Source organism: Corvus moneduloides, chromosome 9 (assembly GCF_009650955.1).
Source record: "Corvus moneduloides isolate bCorMon1 chromosome 9, bCorMon1.pri, whole genome shotgun sequence".
NCBI classification, from domain to species: domain Eukaryota; kingdom Metazoa; phylum Chordata; class Aves; order Passeriformes; family Corvidae; genus Corvus; species Corvus moneduloides.
Genome location: NC_045484.1, coordinates 30,885,136 through 30,902,885, shown reverse-complemented (window position 1 = coordinate 30,902,885; position 17,750 = coordinate 30,885,136). Strand labels below are relative to the sequence as shown.

The window sequence follows — 17,750 nt, the reverse complement described above, 5'->3', positions numbered from 1 at the left end:
GCCCGAGGAGCTCAAACACTCCCGAATTAGCTAATCCCTGAAGGGGATGCTCATTTTCTGAATATTTATGTTCCCATCTGCCATAGCTGGGCTTTGAAACACCAACTACCCCAGCAACTAAAAAGGCCTGAAATTAGAACCAATGAATGAAATTAGAAATTAGAACCAATAAATGAAATTAGAAATTAGAACCAATAAATGAAATTAGAAATTAGAACCAATAAACGTTTGAGCTGGCTGCATTTAAGCTCTGAGCCTTCTCCCCACGACGAAAACGTTTTTAACTAAATTAAAAAATAAAAAACCCCTCAGGCTACGAAATCAACTCTAAATATTTTCCTTCTTGCCCTCGGAGATGATTCAAAGCTTTGCTGAAGGGACCCTCAAACCTCACCATTGTCTCCTGGTGGGATCAAATGCTTTGTCCATGAGGGAGCCGGGGTAGATGCGGAGCACCCCATTGGGGGTTGCTATGTAACGCCTGACAATGTAACTGTTGAGGCCACTGATTTCCATCTGGGTCATCCATTCATCCGTGCCGTGACTGGTTGCCATTACTTCATTCCTGACAGAGAACTGCAAAACAAAGGCAGAGCTGGCAGGGTTCCTGCAGCACTTGCATGGCAAGATGATAAAAGCTTCCCCGAGAGCCATCGGGGATCATCTCGACTCAATTACTTGGTTCAAGGCTTCTCACACCAGACATTCCAAACAGATTATTGGAATGAAATATTGGTGGTGTTATCTCTGCGGCTTTTAGTTTGTTGGTTTTTTTCTTTAACTTGGAGTAAATATAAATAATGTGCTGCTTGCACAGAAAATAGAGATTTCTATTTTATATGCCTAAAAACACAAAGGTATTTCTGCTAAGAATTTACTGTGGCTTTAACTTCTCTAGTGTTTGTTTCAACAGCTGCTTATAAAGTTCTGCCCCCCTCCTCTCTCCACTCTTTAGATCAGATGTTGGGAAGGAATTCCTGGCTGGGAGGGTGAGGTTGCCCAGAGCAGCTGGGGCTGCCCCTGGATGTCTGGAAGTGTCCAAGGCCAGGTTGGAGCAGCCTGGGACAATGGAAGGTGTCCCAGCCATTTGTCAATGGTTTGTGGTGTGAGCCTTATCTCCACAAGCAATAATCATTCATTATATGGATGATGTGCTCATTGCAGCGTCCACACAACAAGAGCTACAAGAAGCTCGTGACAGTGTGATTACAGAAGTCCAAAAAGCCAGATCGGAAATCTCCACTTCAAAAATTCAAGAAAATTCACCATGGAGATATTTAGGATGGAGACTTACAGAGCAAGCAATAAGACCACAGAAGATGCAAGTCAGAACTCGAGTTAAAAATCTGCGAGATCTACAGCAGCTTTTGGGAGAGATCAACTGGATCAGACCAATCTTGGGAATCACAAATTATGAACTTGCACCACTTTTTAACCTCTTGAGGGGAGACTGTAATATCAATTCACCTAGAATCCTCTCCCCTGAAGCTCAAGCTCTTGGAAAGATTACTGAAGCTCTTCAAGAGAGACAAGCACATCGTTTTATACTGAGCCAACCGTTTTTCCTTGCAGTGTTAGGAGAGAATATGCAACTGTGTGGTCTCATATGTCAATGGCACTCGCCACAGTGAGATCCTTTATTAATATTAGGGTGGATTTTTCTGCCCTACAGGTCCCCTAAAACAATTTCCACAACTTTAGAAATGGCAGCTCAAATTATAATCAGAGCTAGAGCGAGGTTACTCACAATGGCAGGCAAGGATTTCACGACAATCTATCTGCCTTTGAAAAAGAAATATTTCTACTGGGCAATGCAAAAACCAGATGATTTGCAGGTTGCATTGTCAGCTTATTCAAGCATTTGCTCAATTCATTTTCCAAGCCACAAACTGCTGCAAGCAAAAGTAAGCTTTAGAGAAAAACCCATGGTAAGTGAAGTGCCATTAGACACAATAACGTCATTTACTGATGGCTCAGGGAAAACACACAGGTCATGGCAGGGGTGCCACTGCACGGGCTTTAAGGTCCTTCCAACACAAACCAGTGTGTGACTGTGAGGAGGAGTGGGACAGGAGGATGTCCCAGAGTGTCCTGGGGTGCTGAGGGCCCACCTTGAGGCCGGGGTTGGCGATGAGCCGGGTGTTGTCACTCAGGTAGGCCGTGTAGTGCTCCACCATCCGCTTGGTCTCGGGCTGGCTCAGGTGCTCGTAGGGAGAGGAGAAGCTGCCTGCAGACAGCATCACCGTGGGGCTCTCTGCAAACACCAAGACACCAGGAAGTTCAGGATCATGAACTGCACGTGTTGCACAGGGAGGACATTTGCACCACGGGAAGGTCCTTGACGTGGTGTCCGTGTGGCAAGAACGGCTCTGCTGCTCTCCCCTCTCCCCCACACCTCAGCACACAAAACTCCTGCAGGACTGAGAGGGAGGGCAGGAAACATCCATTTTTCCACCCAACCTGGAGCACTTCCCAGCACAGTTTCTCCCTAACCTCAGGCTGCACATGAACTCCCCTTCTCGCTTCCAAACACAGAAGTCAGCCCACCTGCTCTGATCTCTGTGTGCCATTTGGTACTTGATGCCCTTGTTCCCAAAGTCTAAATCATTTCTGAATTACTACTTTTTGTGAGATAACAGAAGCTGTTTTCCCTTAAGAAAAGATTATGGGCTAAAGAAGAAATTAAGTATCCCTGTTTAGGTTGGATATCCCAGAGGAAAATGAAAATGAGCATTTTCAGTTCCAGAGAATGAACATCTGGAAAATTCCAAGTGCAGAATAATAAATAATCCCAATAAAAGTGCAGCTGCCTGATTTTCAGAACAAACTAGAAAGTGAACTTTCATCATGCAAAATCTGCAAAACCAGACAGCTTTTTCTTTTTAAAAAGAGAAATGATTATGATGATGTAGGGCTGAGGGTTGAGAAGATCTCTGAGGATGTGACCCATGGAACCTGAATTCCCTGTGTGGAATGGTGCCCAGAGGAAAAACTGCAGTGCAGCATGTGAAGTGTTCTGCTTTTAGTCACATTCCTCTAAAACACATCCCCACACATGTGCTGCAGTCCCCACTTCCAAACTTCCACTCCAGGCCTTCATCTGCTTCCCAGGCCAAATATTCTGATTTTGCTTTGGTGAAGTTTTTCCACTTGACAGCTCAGCACTGCATTTTTGGGATATTTTCCATTTATATCTTTCTGGATATAAGATAACCAAGATTAGGCACCACATTAAAGAAAGAAAAAACCCTGGGTTTTAAGCAACTGGCAAAGCAATTTCCATAGGTTTGTCAGGTCCCTCCTCCAGTTTGATCTCACTGGGTTAAATTGCAGGGCCACGAAGAGCTGAGAAAAATCTCACAACTGTGCCACTGATGCACCTTGAGAGCTTCAAACCCTGCTAAAAACAGAAGTATTTAGTTCAGAACTTCCTGTAACACAGATTTTAGGGACCTCCCACCATTATACCTAAATAGGACAGCTTGCAGTGTAGGATGTTTATGTAAAACCCCTCTGTTCTTGGGATACTCCTGGCTTTTAAGTTCTCCATCCTTCCCAGACACTGGAACTGCCATGGAGACTCTCCCTTTTTCCCATCAATGTTTGGAATTAGTCAGAAGAGCAGAACCACTTCAGCTTATCAAAACCTGAGAATTTTTAAGCAGGTGAGGAGGGTCTGGAAACCATCAGAGCACTGAAGTTCTCGTTCTCCCCCACAGGCTTAGCTTCTGACTCTGATGGTATTCAATGCTTCTGGCAGGGAAAAACTTCCATAAATCCAACGCAAAAGAGCAGCAGAGTCCTGCACACCTGGCTGGGACTTCATCCTACTCTGTTATTGGTCAGGGAGGTGCTTTGCAGCCAGAAGAGGACTTGGTTTAAGCTTGGTGAGACACCTCTGCTCCTCTCACTGCACTGCCAGGGACCCCGCTGGACCCACAGTGCATTCATCCCCTACTCACTCTGTGAGCAGCCCCACTCATCCGTCCTGCAAGAAGTCAATCTGCTGGTAACAAAGTTATGGATTCAATCCCTGCATGAACCCTTCACTCAAGAGCTGGGTTTGATGATCCCTGTGGGATCCAGCCCAGACTCTGCTGTGATTCTGTGGAAGTGCTCAGCACTGAGCAGGTCACTGTGACCATGAAGAGCTGGGAGAAGGGAAGAGCTGATTAGAAAATCAGCCTTGGAAGTAAAAGCTTCTCAAGGAAAGAGCATTGCCCATGTTTTTACTTTGTGCTGCCACATTCTACAGAAACACACCAGCTGTGACTGTGCCAGGGGAGGCTCAGGGTGGACATCAGCAGGAATTTCCCCATGGAAAGGGTGCTCAAGCCTTGGAACTGCCCAGGGAGGTTTGGAGTGCCCATCCCTGGAGGTGCCCAAGCAATTCCTGGCCGTGCCACTCAGTGCTCTGGGCTGGGGACAAGGTGGGGATTGGGCACAGCTTGGACTCGATCCTGGAGGTTTTTTCCAAGCTGGATGCCCCTGTGTCCCTGAGGTGGCCAGGACAGGCTGGCAGGGCCCTTACCCAGGGTGGCCAACTGCTTGAAGTGCAGGCAGGCATTGGGCTGGCCCAGCAGGTCCAGCCGGTGGTAGAGCAGCTTGCTGCTGGGCACCGTGTTCAGGTTCTTCAGCTGCTTCACAGGAACTTCTGGCTGGATCACCACCACACACAGGATGAAGGATGTGTCCTGCACCTGCAGAGCACCAGCCAGTCACCAAACAGAACCAGAATGTGCAGGATGTACAGAATTTCTGTGTATGGGAGCCACTGAGCTGTACAAAAACCACTTTTCCACACTTAACACAGAAAATAAAAATATTGTGATCTTTTTTCCCTGAAAACCAAGCGAGACTTTCATTTTGTTGCTCAGTCAGCAATAATTTCTAACACTGTTAGGAATTCTCACACTGTTCCATGGGGATTTTTTGTCATTAACAGAGGAGAGGCTGCAGGTTCCCGTGGCTGGACACACACTGGTGTTCCCTTTATGGAGAGTACAAACAAATTGACTCCCAAATACCAGATTTTATTATTTCCACTCTTAATTGGGTGCTGCATGTGCCACATGTTTTACTGGTTTTGGGTATTTTAAGGACTCTAAATTACAGCAGCCCAGCAAACCCTGGAATGTCCCAGCTGCTCTGCAAAGGGAGTTTGATATTAAATGCAGCATTACAATATTAGAAAATCAGCTCCAGACACCTTCCTGTGTGAAAACAATGACAGATTTAATCTCTTAAAACTGCTCAGCTTAATCCTTTAGGTTAGATTTAACTTAATACTGTGAAATGATCCACAGGTACCTTCTTGAGTTTGTTGGCACAAAGTGACCCATCATTACTGGCATCAGTGAATTCATCTGGATTATGTTTAACCTTAGATTCCACCTTAATCCCTGGATTGAGATCAGTGCTCAGATACTTCCAAACTGAAGGAAGGAGAGTAGCAGAGCCATGAGCTCCCTCTGTGCCATCCCACACTTGTTTTCCTTACCATTTTCCAGGCATAGCTGACATTGTAGGCTTCTTTCCCAATCTCCCTCAGCTTGTTGACGTGCCAGGACAGCGAGGAGTTCACAGGAACTGTGATGATCTGGCTGCCCAAGGGAATGCTGCAGTGGCAGATAAAACATCCAGCACTTTATTCAACCCTGGGCAAAACTGTTAGGATTTAAGCAAAATCTTTCTGTTGTGCATTTATGTAATTATCATAAGAATTGAAGGAATTAACTGTTATTTGTGCTTGGGGAAGGAAAGTGTGTGTATGATGAAAATGTACTTGTGTACCCCCACATTTTGAGCTTAGGAATTCTCAGATTAGGCACAGGATAAAGGAAAACCACGACCAAACAGTGGGAAATCTTCCTGACAGGGAAGACAGAGATTAGAAGGAATATTCCCCAGATCAGCTGGGAAACACTACATAACAGATGAACAAAGTTGGAGGAAAAACCAAACCAGGGGAAAAAAATTCATCCAAGTACCCAGATATTGTAGGAAAAGGAATTTTACCTTATAGCCTCTTAAAATTCCTCTAGAAATACTTCCAGTGCTGCACGTTTGGGAGCTGCATCCCAATCCTTACCTGAGGATGTTCTGGCGCACCAGCTCAAATTTGGGAATGTTCTCGTAGTGGATGATGTCTGTGTGGAGAGGAGGCTCAGACAGCAGGTAGGGCCTGGTCAGGGAGGGGTGCATCAGAGTGTATCCTAAAAACCAAACACACAGCCCCAAATGTGGAATGCATTAAAACACTGAGCCCAAGACGGGTATTTGTAGGGGAAAAAAGAATATACAGTCATTGTATATAATTTTGGCAAAGATGGCAGTGATCAAACAATCTTGTCACCAAAGGGTTGCAAATGAAAACCAGCTTGAAAAAATAAGCAATAAAACAAGCTGGATCAGAGGAAAAGAGCTGGGGACACACATTTACACCAGTTTTCCTTCTTTCCTAGAAAACCTTGGATGTCACAGATGTAGGAAATCCCCACAGCAAATTTCCAAATCAGAACGCCAGGACAGAAGTTTCAAGTCATGAATCCACCTAAAATCTCCAGCAACTCTCAGGCAAAGCTAACCAACAACATGCAACTAAACTTGTAATAAATATTATCATTCAGCACTTGGAGACTGCTCAGAGACATGAGAATTCAAAACTGGTGGTTCATGAGCTCAGTGGGACTAGAGGACATTATTTGATAACATTACCTTTATTATCAATGAGGAAGGTGTAGGATCCCAAGGAGTCCTGGTAATAGGTGACATCTTCCAGGATATAGGCAAGATTGACATCTACTCCAACAATTCCCAGCAGGAGGTTCCCAAAGTAGCAGGGTTTACTGACAGTCATGATCAGGCCTTGGAAGGAGACAACCACCATAAAACCATCAGCAATATTATCTGGTTCATTATTTTTAGAGGAAACAGAGCCTTTTGAAACGTTACACAGTTAAATTTTATATATATTCCATGCTGGAATATGGCCAGGGAGGCTCAGCAGGGTTTCTGTCGGGTCTGGCTGTTGTCAGCCACTCTCCCTAATTAGTTAATTTGTGTTTCTGACAGTGACCTAAAGTATATTACTCAATTTATTAGAACACACACCACAACTGATGGTTGGGGGGCTGTCAGTGATTCCTTATAGGTAAGAAATAAATTTGTACAGGAAGCCAGCAGAGTATTTTGTTCCATAACAGAATTTAAGGCAGCTTAAAAAATAGGATGGAAGAGGAAGGAAGTGACTTTGTCCTTGTAAAGCAACAGTTGAGATGAATTATTGCTCATCTAATTGCATAACAACAATATTAAACCTCCTCTGCTTAACTAAATCCCAGTATTGCCCCTGTGCTGGGAATCACAGCCATAATTACCCAACAGTTGGGATGCATCTCATGCCTGAGGTGAGAACTCTGCAACACCTTCTTACTCCTATTTTCTCCACTGTCTGCAAACTCAGCAGCTCTTCCCTCAACCCAATATAAAATCCATTTGCATGTACAAGCCTTTAAGTACACTCTGAAATCTGTGCAAGACAAACTTCTCTTGCACCACTCCCAACCCTTTGGTTGCTCACGTTTTCCATGGTGCTTGGATATAGCTTTGGGAGAGAGCAACAACAGAGCTTAATCACCGAGGGAGGGAATGCAGGAAGGAGCAAAAGCTCTTATTCAGATTTGCTCAGAACAGCCTTAAACTTGCTTTGGGTCTCAGAACAGTCTGGGTGTGCTGCAGCCACGGAGGGCTGAGGGTGGCCAGCTGGGGACAATAATTCATTATCTCTCCTTGTGCCATTTGCAAGGCTGGTTCCATCCTGCTCTGACACAGGGCTGCCGTGGATGGCACTCCAACCTGTTTCCCTCCAGTACCAAGAACTTCTCCCCTCAGATTAAGTGATGAGTGCTGTGTACGTACTCGTACACAGGAACAAATGTCACCCTGAGAATCCAAACTAAATCTGTCGACTCCTTGTCTTGCTCCCACTTTTTTCACAACCAGACCTTGTGCAGATGAAAATGCTACAGGCAAAAAGGCTTGGAAACACACCTAAACCCCAAATCTTGCAGGATTCCAGTGTATCTGGGGATATGTAAGCACAGAGACCCTGCTCTCTGATGCTTTTACACCTGAACCCAAGGTCAGCACTCACCATCCCCCATCTCATCCGAGAAGGGCAGGCTGAACACGGCCTCATCAATCATCCTGTTGGGCAGGTTTGTGTAGAACCTGCCCACGGTGGTCTCCAGGTTGCTCAGCTGGTTCAGGACCATCATGCTGCCCTTGGTGACAGGGAGCGCGCTCCGGTCGGGCACCCCGTACTTGGCCGAGTTCTGCTCGGCTAGGTCCCGCAGGAAGGCCAGTTCCTTCAGCCCTGTCACCCCCTCTGCCACACAGCAGGGGCACAAAACACAAGCAAACAGGTCAAACAAGCTTCATTTCCATCCAGGCTTCTGCATCCCTCTCCCAAGGACTGGAAATAAAAGCAGAATGATCCATACTCTGTACTGCAGGGCTGAAAATTCTATATTCTTATTGAAGTGATAAAGTGCTTCAAGATTGGTTTGAGGAAAATTAATTACCTAACACAAAATTTAATGAGATTGCCTCTCTCTGTTGCACAGTGCAGAAATCTGCCATGCTGTTCACATCCCCACTTTAAACAAGGGCCTTGGAACAAAGATTTGTGTGCCCCATAAATCCACAGGACAGCTCTTTGTTCTCCACCTGTGGCTCACCCACACGCAGGACCAGGAGCGAATCCTCTGCCCTGGGAGATAACAGGCTTTGTTCCCCAGCTTCAACATTCCAGTTCCACACTTTGCACAAGTCCCAGGCTCAACTCCTGCCAACAAATCAAAGCCTTTTGCACGCCCCAGTCTCAAATGAGTGTTTAAATTTACAACCAAATCATCCCTTAGGTTAAGCATTCATTTCCTTGCCTGTTTTCAGTAATACAACAAACTGCTCTTGTGCTGAAAATGCTTTTTTGGAAAATGGGTGGGTGATCTTCGCGTTTAACTTCACTGTCAGTTGGTTCCCAGGTTACCAAAGCATTTCAGATTAGGTTTGATCTCCCATTCACCCTCCCTGGCTGATGAAATCACACTTGCTCCCAGTTTGCTGCCCCAGGAAGTCCCCAGGAAGGTTTGCAGTTGCAATAATTACCAAATTTAACTCAGTCTGGACAATCCAGGCCACAACACTTTATATCCCTGCAGCTGCACTGGGCTACACAAAGATATAGTGGCACACTTATAAATACCAGTTTATAAACACAGTCATAAAGGTAGCAACATCTGGATGCAGCTTCTGGATTAAATGTGCCAAAATCCATTAACAAACTGCTTCCAGCAAAGCCTGGAATTATTCTTGAATGAGCTTAATTAACGAGTTGTGCTGTGTCAAGAAGGGGAATTTCATGGCCTGGAAATGACAGGTGTCTCTCACCGTTCATGAGGGCATAAGTGAGGATCATCACTGAGTTATTGAGGAAGCTGTTCTCTTCGTTGATGACACGCAGAGTGACTTTTTTATCATCTTCAGAGGAATCTTTTGATGTGATCCCAGCCGAGAGATAAATGATGACCATATCAGTATCTAAAACAGAATCACACACACAGCACAAAGTGCATCAGATTTTTAACTTGGGCGAGCCTTGTGCTGAGAGCCCTGAAATCTGCTCACAGCAGCTTCATCCAGGGATCCACAGGCACCTCCAGGGGATGAACACACTCTGCAGCCTCATGGGTTACAGCCTTTGGTATTCAAGCTTCACTCTTGGCACTTACCAAACTTCTGCTTGGTTTGGTGCCTACTGGCCACCCAGGGGCACCAGGGCTTGTTCTCCTGAGCAAACCCCACAGGCACCTTCTGGCTTTGGAGTCATGGAATGGTTTGGGTTAGGAGGGACCTTAAAGCCCGTCCAGTGCCACCCCTGTTCCATGGGCAGGGACACCTCCCACTGTCCCAGGCTGCTCCAAGCCCTGTCCAGCCTGGCCTTGGGCACTGCCAGGGATCCAGGGGCAGCCCCAGCTGCTCTGGGCACCCTGTGCCAGGGCCTGCCCACCCTCCCAGGGAACAATTCCTTCCCAATATCCCATCCATCCCTGCCCTCTGGCAGTGGGAAGCCATTCCCCCTTCTCCTGCAACTCCATCCCTTGTCCGAAGTCCCTCTCCAGCTCTCTTGGACCCCTTTAGGCACTAAGGTCTCCCTGGATCCTTCTTCAGGCTGAAGAGCTTGGCTGCCTCCAGGCAGGAGCACACGGGTCCAGCACCTGGAGCAGCTGCTCCAGCTCCATGGAAAAGGCTCCACAAAGGTAAAAACCCTGCAGTTTTCATCTCCTGCCCCTCTGTTCTCCTCCCATCCTGCAATCCTAAAGCATGCAGCTGCACAGGATGCCCTCCTATGGAATAGGGCAGAGCAGAAAGCTTGGGAATGTGACCTGGCCCCCTCACACTTTCCCTGGAACACGTTTTTCAGGCTGAGGATGTTCCTGGCCAAAGTCCTGCCCCAAAGCCTTTGAACACAACAATTCACAGCCCTGTGCTTACCCCCCCAACCTGTTCCATCACATTTATCTCAGTACTAAAAGTGGTTTGTGTTTGTAGTGAAGACACAGATCGGGATCATCCACAGGGAACCCAGAGCACTGGGCTCAGGTGGTCACATCCCAGCTTTCTTGTTTCACCTGGATTTTTGGTGGATTTGCTGTGCTGGCTTTATTAAATAGGTATCATTGCTTTGACTTGCACATTTTGTCCTCATGACTCAAACAGAATTTCAGCCAGAACCAGATTTTGACACAAAGAGGAGGTGCTGTTAATTTGGGGGAATTTCTACCTCAGTTTTTTGTAAGGGATAAAAGTAGGAAAAAAACAAAGCCAGGTATTAAAGCAGCTTTGGGTGGAGTTTAAGAAAAATTGTTGCTGTGTTTCCTAGGCTACAGCACAGAGATTCTATCTGCAGCCAGGCATGGTGCTGCAGCCTAAAAGGACTAACAAGAGCCAGTCCTAAACCTGCATTAGGGACCAGAGCAAGCAGCTTTTGGAGCATTTTGTCACCGTTTGGGATGAGGATCTGCTGAGCAGGACTGCATCAGGAACTGGCATCAGGCACAAATCCAGACCTGTTTAACAGCACAACTGTCCCATCTCACACCAGCAGCTCCCCTCTGGCTTTGCCAGTGTGAATTTGGGGCTGAGGCTGTATCTCAGCAGCTTCCCTGACACACCCACACATTGTTCTCTGGGAACAGGATGTTAGAAAATTAACAGTGGAATGAAGGATTTTTTTTTTTTTTGGTGGGTTTGTTTTTCTGTTTTAAAAAGATGAAAAGATTATTTTCAAGAAAATGAGACATGTTTTATAAACATCCTCTTCTCAAACCTATTGTCTCACCCCAGGAATCCTGAAATTCGTTGTAAACACATTAGATCTTCACAATCTTCCACATGGAGAGAAAACCTAAATCCAAGGCATTTGCATTTTAACTTTCTGTGCTTGTGCCCCAAAACAGCTGTTTGATATGAAACCCAGTGAAGTATGAATATGCCAAAACTTCTAATCCTAATATAAAACAGTGCCAAACATAAAATCATAGAATCCCAGAATGGTCTGGGTTGGAAGGAACCTTAAGGCCCATCTCATTCCACCCCTGCCATGGGCAGGGACACCTCCCACTATCCCAGGCTGCTCCAAGCCCTGTCCAAACTGGCCTTGGGCACTTTCAGGAACGGGGAATATGCAGGAGGATGCTGCAAGTCTCCTCAGCTGATGTTCTTGGAATAAGTCCTGATGACAAATGCATCCTATCCCAGCCAGCTGCAGCAGCACTGCGTTGTTTATTTTTCATTTGATGGAGTTGCTGCCCTTTCCTCATTTTGCCAGAGGATGGTAAAATCCGGCCCTTGCCAACCTTATCCTCTGTCCAGTCACACAAAGTCTCCCTGTACCAAGGCCTGAAGCTCAGGAACTGGCTGAGCCTTTGGTAGCAAAAGCACCATTCCATAAACCCAAGGAAAGTCACGTGGAATGCAAGGGTATTTCCTCATTCTCTCCAAAGTGCTTTAATTCCTGGTCTTTTCCTCTCTCTCTGGCTCTGCACAGCCTCTGAGCTGGTACCCTTTGGGACACTGATGGAGCTGCACTCACTGGAGCAGGCACAGGGCCAAGGTGTGGGAATTGTGTTACATAATCAGAGTATCCCCATGGAGATGGGCTGTTCCCTCCACCCTGCCATGGCACTGCCACTGTCACGCAAACCCAGGGAGCACTCAGAGCACAGAATTTGCCTTCCGCAGATTCCTGGCAAGCAAATCTGCCACTCAATTTCACATCCATCTTTCCCATGTCTTTCATCATATCCTCATTACAAAAAACACCCAGAAAATCCCCAGTCTTGGGAAGGGGAAAGCTCACAATGAGTATGGAAAATTCAGGGGGGTATTCTGAGATGCAGGATTTAGCCAGGACAGCTTTGTGCTCCATAAAATATCACCCATAATTGGTATTCTCAAAAAAACCATTCCTTGAGAAGCAAGGGCCACTTCCCCAGGATTCCAGTAAGGCACATCATCCATACGCAAATGTGCCAGCAGTAATTAAATGAACCTGCAGAAGCTGCAATTTTCCTTGGAAATCCTCCTTTCCCCCCGCCACAGATTGGGGAAATAACTCAGCTATCAGACAGTTCAATCCTGCAATTTCCTCTTTCCTTCAAAAGAAAGGCGAGGCAGCAAGTGACACAAACGAGAAGGGAATGGCCACATCCAACAGTCCCTCGTGTGGATTCCAGCCCAAGGAAACGCTCCTTAAAATAAAAAGAGGGGAGGGAGCACATTTTTGTTAATATTCAACACACTGCACTCCCTTGGCCTGTGCCAGAGTGAGAATGTGAAGTAAGAAAACATTGGCAAGGCCCAGCAAGAGCCAGGCTTGCACAAGCAGAAGCTGCCTTACTTCCTTGGAGCCTGGTGCCGTTGTTGGTGTTCCGGAGGAGCTGGAAAGCCTTCTGGAAGCCCAGGGCGTGCTGCGTGGAGCTGTCGGACGCCTTGATGCTGCTGACAAAGGTGGACATCTTCCTCTTGGTCTCACTGGTGGCAGGGGACAGGAAGGTCTTGTAGCACTGGTCCAGGGAGCACGTCCGCACTGCGTCCGCCACCGTCAGCACCGAGATCTGCCCGGGGAACAGAGTCCATGGCATCACCTTCCCAGGAGGGGGCTTTACACACCCACACACAACACACTGAGAGGCCAACTGAAGGGATTCTGTGGGTTTAGAAGTTGATTGTTGCAAAAGAAATGCTTGGGGGGTAAATCTGTCCAATTTCAAAAGGATTATGGGGAGTTTAAGGGAAAGAGACTTCGGTCTTTGTTTCTCAGCAGAGTCAGCTTCGCTCTGCTCTCACACAATGGTTAATGTACTGCCCTGGGAAGGGAGAACTCACAGGGAAATTTTCAGGAGCATTTTCAGGAAAGCCTGGAGAGCCCAGAGAAAAGTGCAGTGCACAGAGAAATTAAAAAAAAAAACAAACCAAACAACCCCTCTAAGGACTGCTCCCAGCAAAGCTTTTTGTTGTTTCAGTCAGAGCACGGCGACTCTGACATCAGCTTTTCCTGTAAATAAGTTAATGCAAGTGTTACCACCATGCCTTAATGACATCTAACACACCAGGCTCATTAACTGAGTGACAAACTTCATTAGGGAGCATGGCTGAGGCAAGACAGTCACAGAATTAAGCAGTAATTAGATACCTGTGTAGCAGGTTCTATAACCAAGGAATATGTGGTTTAAATCTATTCTCTATATTAACACCAATCCTTCTGACACTTAAATTTAAGTGCTCTTAATTCTGCTGAACTGTAAGATTGCTTTACCATATTAAATCTCTCTAAAAGCACAAAGCTACAAGTGGTTTTCCCACACTACTCATGAGAAAAGGCAAAGATTATCATCAGCTGTTCTTCAATTTGATTTAGCTGAAACTCTTCCTACTCACAGAAGAAAACCGAAAGAGAAAGATTGATCAAGGTCCCATCAGTAGAGAGTTACTAAAAGCAAAGACCAAACTGGAGACTTCTTAAAGAAGCATCTTAGGGTCTCTGGTTGTCTGTACTGAAAACAATCACAGGTTAAGTGACTTTCTCACTGTCAAGTGAGTACCAGTGACAGAGCAAGAAATCAAACCCAGATTTCTCAGCCCTTTGCTGGTACCATAATTATCTGTGGACACTTCCAAATACTAATTACACTTCAGCTTACCCCAGTACTGCAGAAGAATAAATAATTCCCACTTTCACAGAGAAAAAGAGAGGCTCAGAGATAAAATGAGTTGCTCAAAGCAGTCTAGGATGTGAGAAGGTGTCATGCTTGGAGCGTGGTTCTTCTTCCTGCTGGCCATCACCGAAGCCTCTGCTGAGATGGAGGAGCCTTTCAACATTGCTCAGGTTCAAGATTTTGCCTTAGATCAGTGGGATTTCACTTTTTCCCAGCCTGAAGATCCCCAAATGTTTCCCCTGCAGCAGAAAGGCTCCAGGAACGAGCTCAAGGCTCTGCCTCCCCTCGCAGGCAGCTCCCAGATCCGCAGGAATCCATGGACTGAAAACACCACTTTGGGTGAGAACCAAAAACCAAGGGAAAGCTGCTCCTTGCCTGGAGAAACCTCACCTTGTCGTGCTCATCTATGGAGCTGAGGATCACCTGGGCAGCATCCTTGGCAATCTGGAGCTGTGTCTCTGTGACAGAGGCTCCGTGGTCCACGATGACCACGATGTGCTTGGACTGAGGGCGAACGGTCGAGACGTACACGGGCCTGAGGAGGAACAAGAGCCAAACCACCCTCATCAGGCACCCTGTCATCCCCACTGAAATGCTCACAAGGGAAAAGAGGCAGGAATTAAACAACCCAAGCAAACAACCACGAAGAAACAATGAATTACAACAGGAATTTTGGCCCTAATGAAAACCTGTACCAGGAAAGGCCAGCTGAGAAGGTGAACATGCAGAAATGCCCCTCACTTTCTGGATTTTTTACCCTAAACTCAGTTCTTCTCTCTGTGTCACAGCACATGCTTTCAGGAATAAACCCCTCTGCTTACAGAGCAGCAGTGTTTGGGATCACTTTGCAGCAGCTCCCACCAAGGTGTGAATGAAGCTCTGACAAGCAAGAAATGCATCCTGGTAAACCCTGGCTGTGGGGAACTTCACCCACACGAGAACTGAGCACAGTAATGGGGGATGTGCTGGTGCCACGACAAGTAAAGGCCTGTGCAGCTGCAGGGAGCTGATCAGCCCAGGGTGTTTGGGTTGTTGTAAGAAGGCTTCTGGCCAAGGCAGGGCTTTCCCTTGGTGCCCTGGAATGACTCTCACCCGGGTCATGCTCCACAAGCCCTTGGATCTGCCCAGTTTTACATCCCAAAGTGAGCTACCACCAGTGAGGACTCTCGGTGCTGCCATGTGTCTGTGCTAACACCAAAAAACTTCTTTTCAGGGAAGTGTTTTCAGATCCAGCCCAATACTGAGAGATGTGTGAAAGAGTTCACAGGCTCTCACTGAGGTTTCAGCCTGGAATAAATTAGGAAGATCCTCAGCACGGAGGAAGGATTCAAAATAAAATGGCAAGTTTCTCTTTCCTCTTTAGCCCAGACACAAAACTAGTCACAGTCAAGTGAGAGTTTTGGGATCTAAATTTTATTGTATCAAAGGCAGCCACAGAAATCTTATTAAGAGGAAAGAAAACGCAGAAGATTTGAGACAAGGCACTGCAGTAAACAACTGGCATAGATCAGGTCTTAACTGTAAAACTGCCTACAGCTCTACCCTGGATTAATACCTGCAACTGAAATAGGGCCTTTGATCTTCAAAGCACTGAAGCATTAATTAATTAATTCACCCAACCTACCCTCTGAAGTAAATATTACCAAAAAGAGATCCCTTATTTAGCCACGGAGGAACTATGACCCAGACTAAGTGATTTGGATAAAATCACTGATGCTTTTAGTGCCAAAGTTCTGAGCAGGACTGGGGCAGCCCAGCTCTCACCTCTTCACACCACACCTTCCCAAGGGCCCAGAAAACTCAGCTGAGCTCAGGACTTTGTGCTTTGATGACACACCAAAGATACCATCAGTAAACTTTTGACTGCTCAACCCTGACAGGAAACCAAACCTTCCTTAGTGTCCCCAGAAGGTTCCTGGGTAGGCTGCTGCTTCCCCTGCACAGACTGATTAACTGGTACAATTAATTAATGTGTGACCAGAGATACTAAAGCCACTGCACCTTCCCACTTTCACCAATCCCATGGTACTGAAAGAAAAAACATGGAAAAATACTGCACGTCACATTCTTGGCTTCATGTCCAGAGAACAGAAATCCCTGTGCAGGAAACCCTGCCATCAGCTGATCCTTAATTTTTCCTTTCTTATTTTAGTGGAAGGAAATTTTCACTGCTGCTTCCCTACTATCCATAATGTGCCACCCAAACCTGGGGAAAAATGCTCCTTTCCAGTCTTTCATCCTTCCCCTCCCTCCCCAAAGTGATGCACCTGCCAAAGCAGTAGGATATGTGTCCACTGCTTTGTTAACAGGGGTCAAGTATGAGTCAAATTTAAGTCAGATTCTGCCTGCAGGCTGACGAACAATTTCCAAGTCACTGCTATTTATAAGTGATTTAATTCGGGAGAGGTGAGGAACCTGTATGGAATTTTAGTCTCGTTTCTTAGAAGTGAACCTGTGCTTTAAAAAAATGACCCTAAGAAAACCCAAGGGACTCCATTAGAAGTTACTCATGAATGTTGTCAGCTCGGCAAAGCACAAGACTGAATGAAATCAGGGCTTGAGGAATCCAATATTAATGCTTTTCCCAGGAACCTGGAAGGAGGCAAATCCTACCTGCTGCGGTGTTCGTAGCTGCCTTTGCACCGGAACTTGTGGGCTGGGAACACGGTGAAAATCCCCTCTTCTGAGCTGAAGTATTGCCACTTAATTCCTGGGTTAGACTTCAGGTTATCAGCCAGGACTGCAGGGTGGAGAGGGAAAATGAAGCAGAGTTACAAAGGCAGCCCAGACTCGGACGTTTCATCACTCACGGCCTCGCTCGTGGTGTTTGGAGGAGAACAACCAGGGCCCAATGTGAAACACAAACTGCTCTGCTTAGGATGGGTAAAACTCACTGGTCAAACCCCACTGACTTGCAAATAGTTCAAGTCTTTTGGAAACTCAGCACTGGATTTGACAGACTTTGTTTAAAGTGTGATGACTTTGTTTAAAGTCTGAAGTACACCCAGGTCCTGGGAAGGCAAGGCTGGAGCAAGGAAGGAAGAGATTAAGGCAATTATATATGATATATATACACCCCTACATCTACCTGTAACAATAAACACATGGTCAACATCCTTTCCATAAAGGAAAAAAACTTCATGTTAAAAGATCCTGCTCTTTTTGGTGGAGTAACACCAAAATATTAAACAGGTCTGGTGCTCACAGCTCCAACCTGTTGCCATCACCTATTCTGATTTCTGTTTAAAAATCTCTGCCTGAACATCTAGCAAAAGTAGTTTTCCATGAAAACGCGAGTTAAGGACAAGCTCACGGTGCAGAAATAGATGAGAAGGTTAAAAAAATAGGGAGAATCTTTTTTTTTTTTCAGGGAAAACACAGCACACTCCCTCTAAGGGTCATGCAGTGGCCACACTCTCCAAGTGCCAAGTGGTGGCTCCATGCTGGTCCCACCCTTCCTCACCCTGA

At 46.2% G+C, this 17,750-nt stretch overlaps 1 protein-coding gene across 5 annotated transcripts in view; it reads right to left on the bottom strand.

Annotated features, from left to right (window-relative positions):
- Positions 1-17,750, bottom strand: part of CACHD1 (cache domain containing 1) — a 90,784-nt gene that overhangs the window by 15,918 nt on the left and 57,116 nt on the right. For all 5 annotated transcript variants that reach the window (XM_032117513.1, XM_032117510.1, XM_032117511.1 and 2 more), the window contains exons 5-15: positions 16,896-17,022; positions 14,673-14,817; positions 12,965-13,181; positions 9,454-9,603; positions 8,156-8,389; positions 6,718-6,867; positions 6,092-6,215; positions 5,501-5,618; positions 4,532-4,700; positions 2,112-2,254; positions 395-576 (exon numbers count right to left, since the gene is read on the bottom strand). In XM_032117513.1, coding sequence (XP_031973404.1) covers positions 395-576; positions 2,112-2,254; positions 4,532-4,700; positions 5,501-5,618; positions 6,092-6,215; positions 6,718-6,867; positions 8,156-8,389; positions 9,454-9,603; positions 12,965-13,181; positions 14,673-14,817; positions 16,896-17,022 — 1,759 coding nt within the window. The remainder of the gene's footprint in view (positions 1-394; positions 577-2,111; positions 2,255-4,531; positions 4,701-5,500; positions 5,619-6,091; positions 6,216-6,717; positions 6,868-8,155; positions 8,390-9,453; positions 9,604-12,964; positions 13,182-14,672; positions 14,818-16,895; positions 17,023-17,750) is intronic.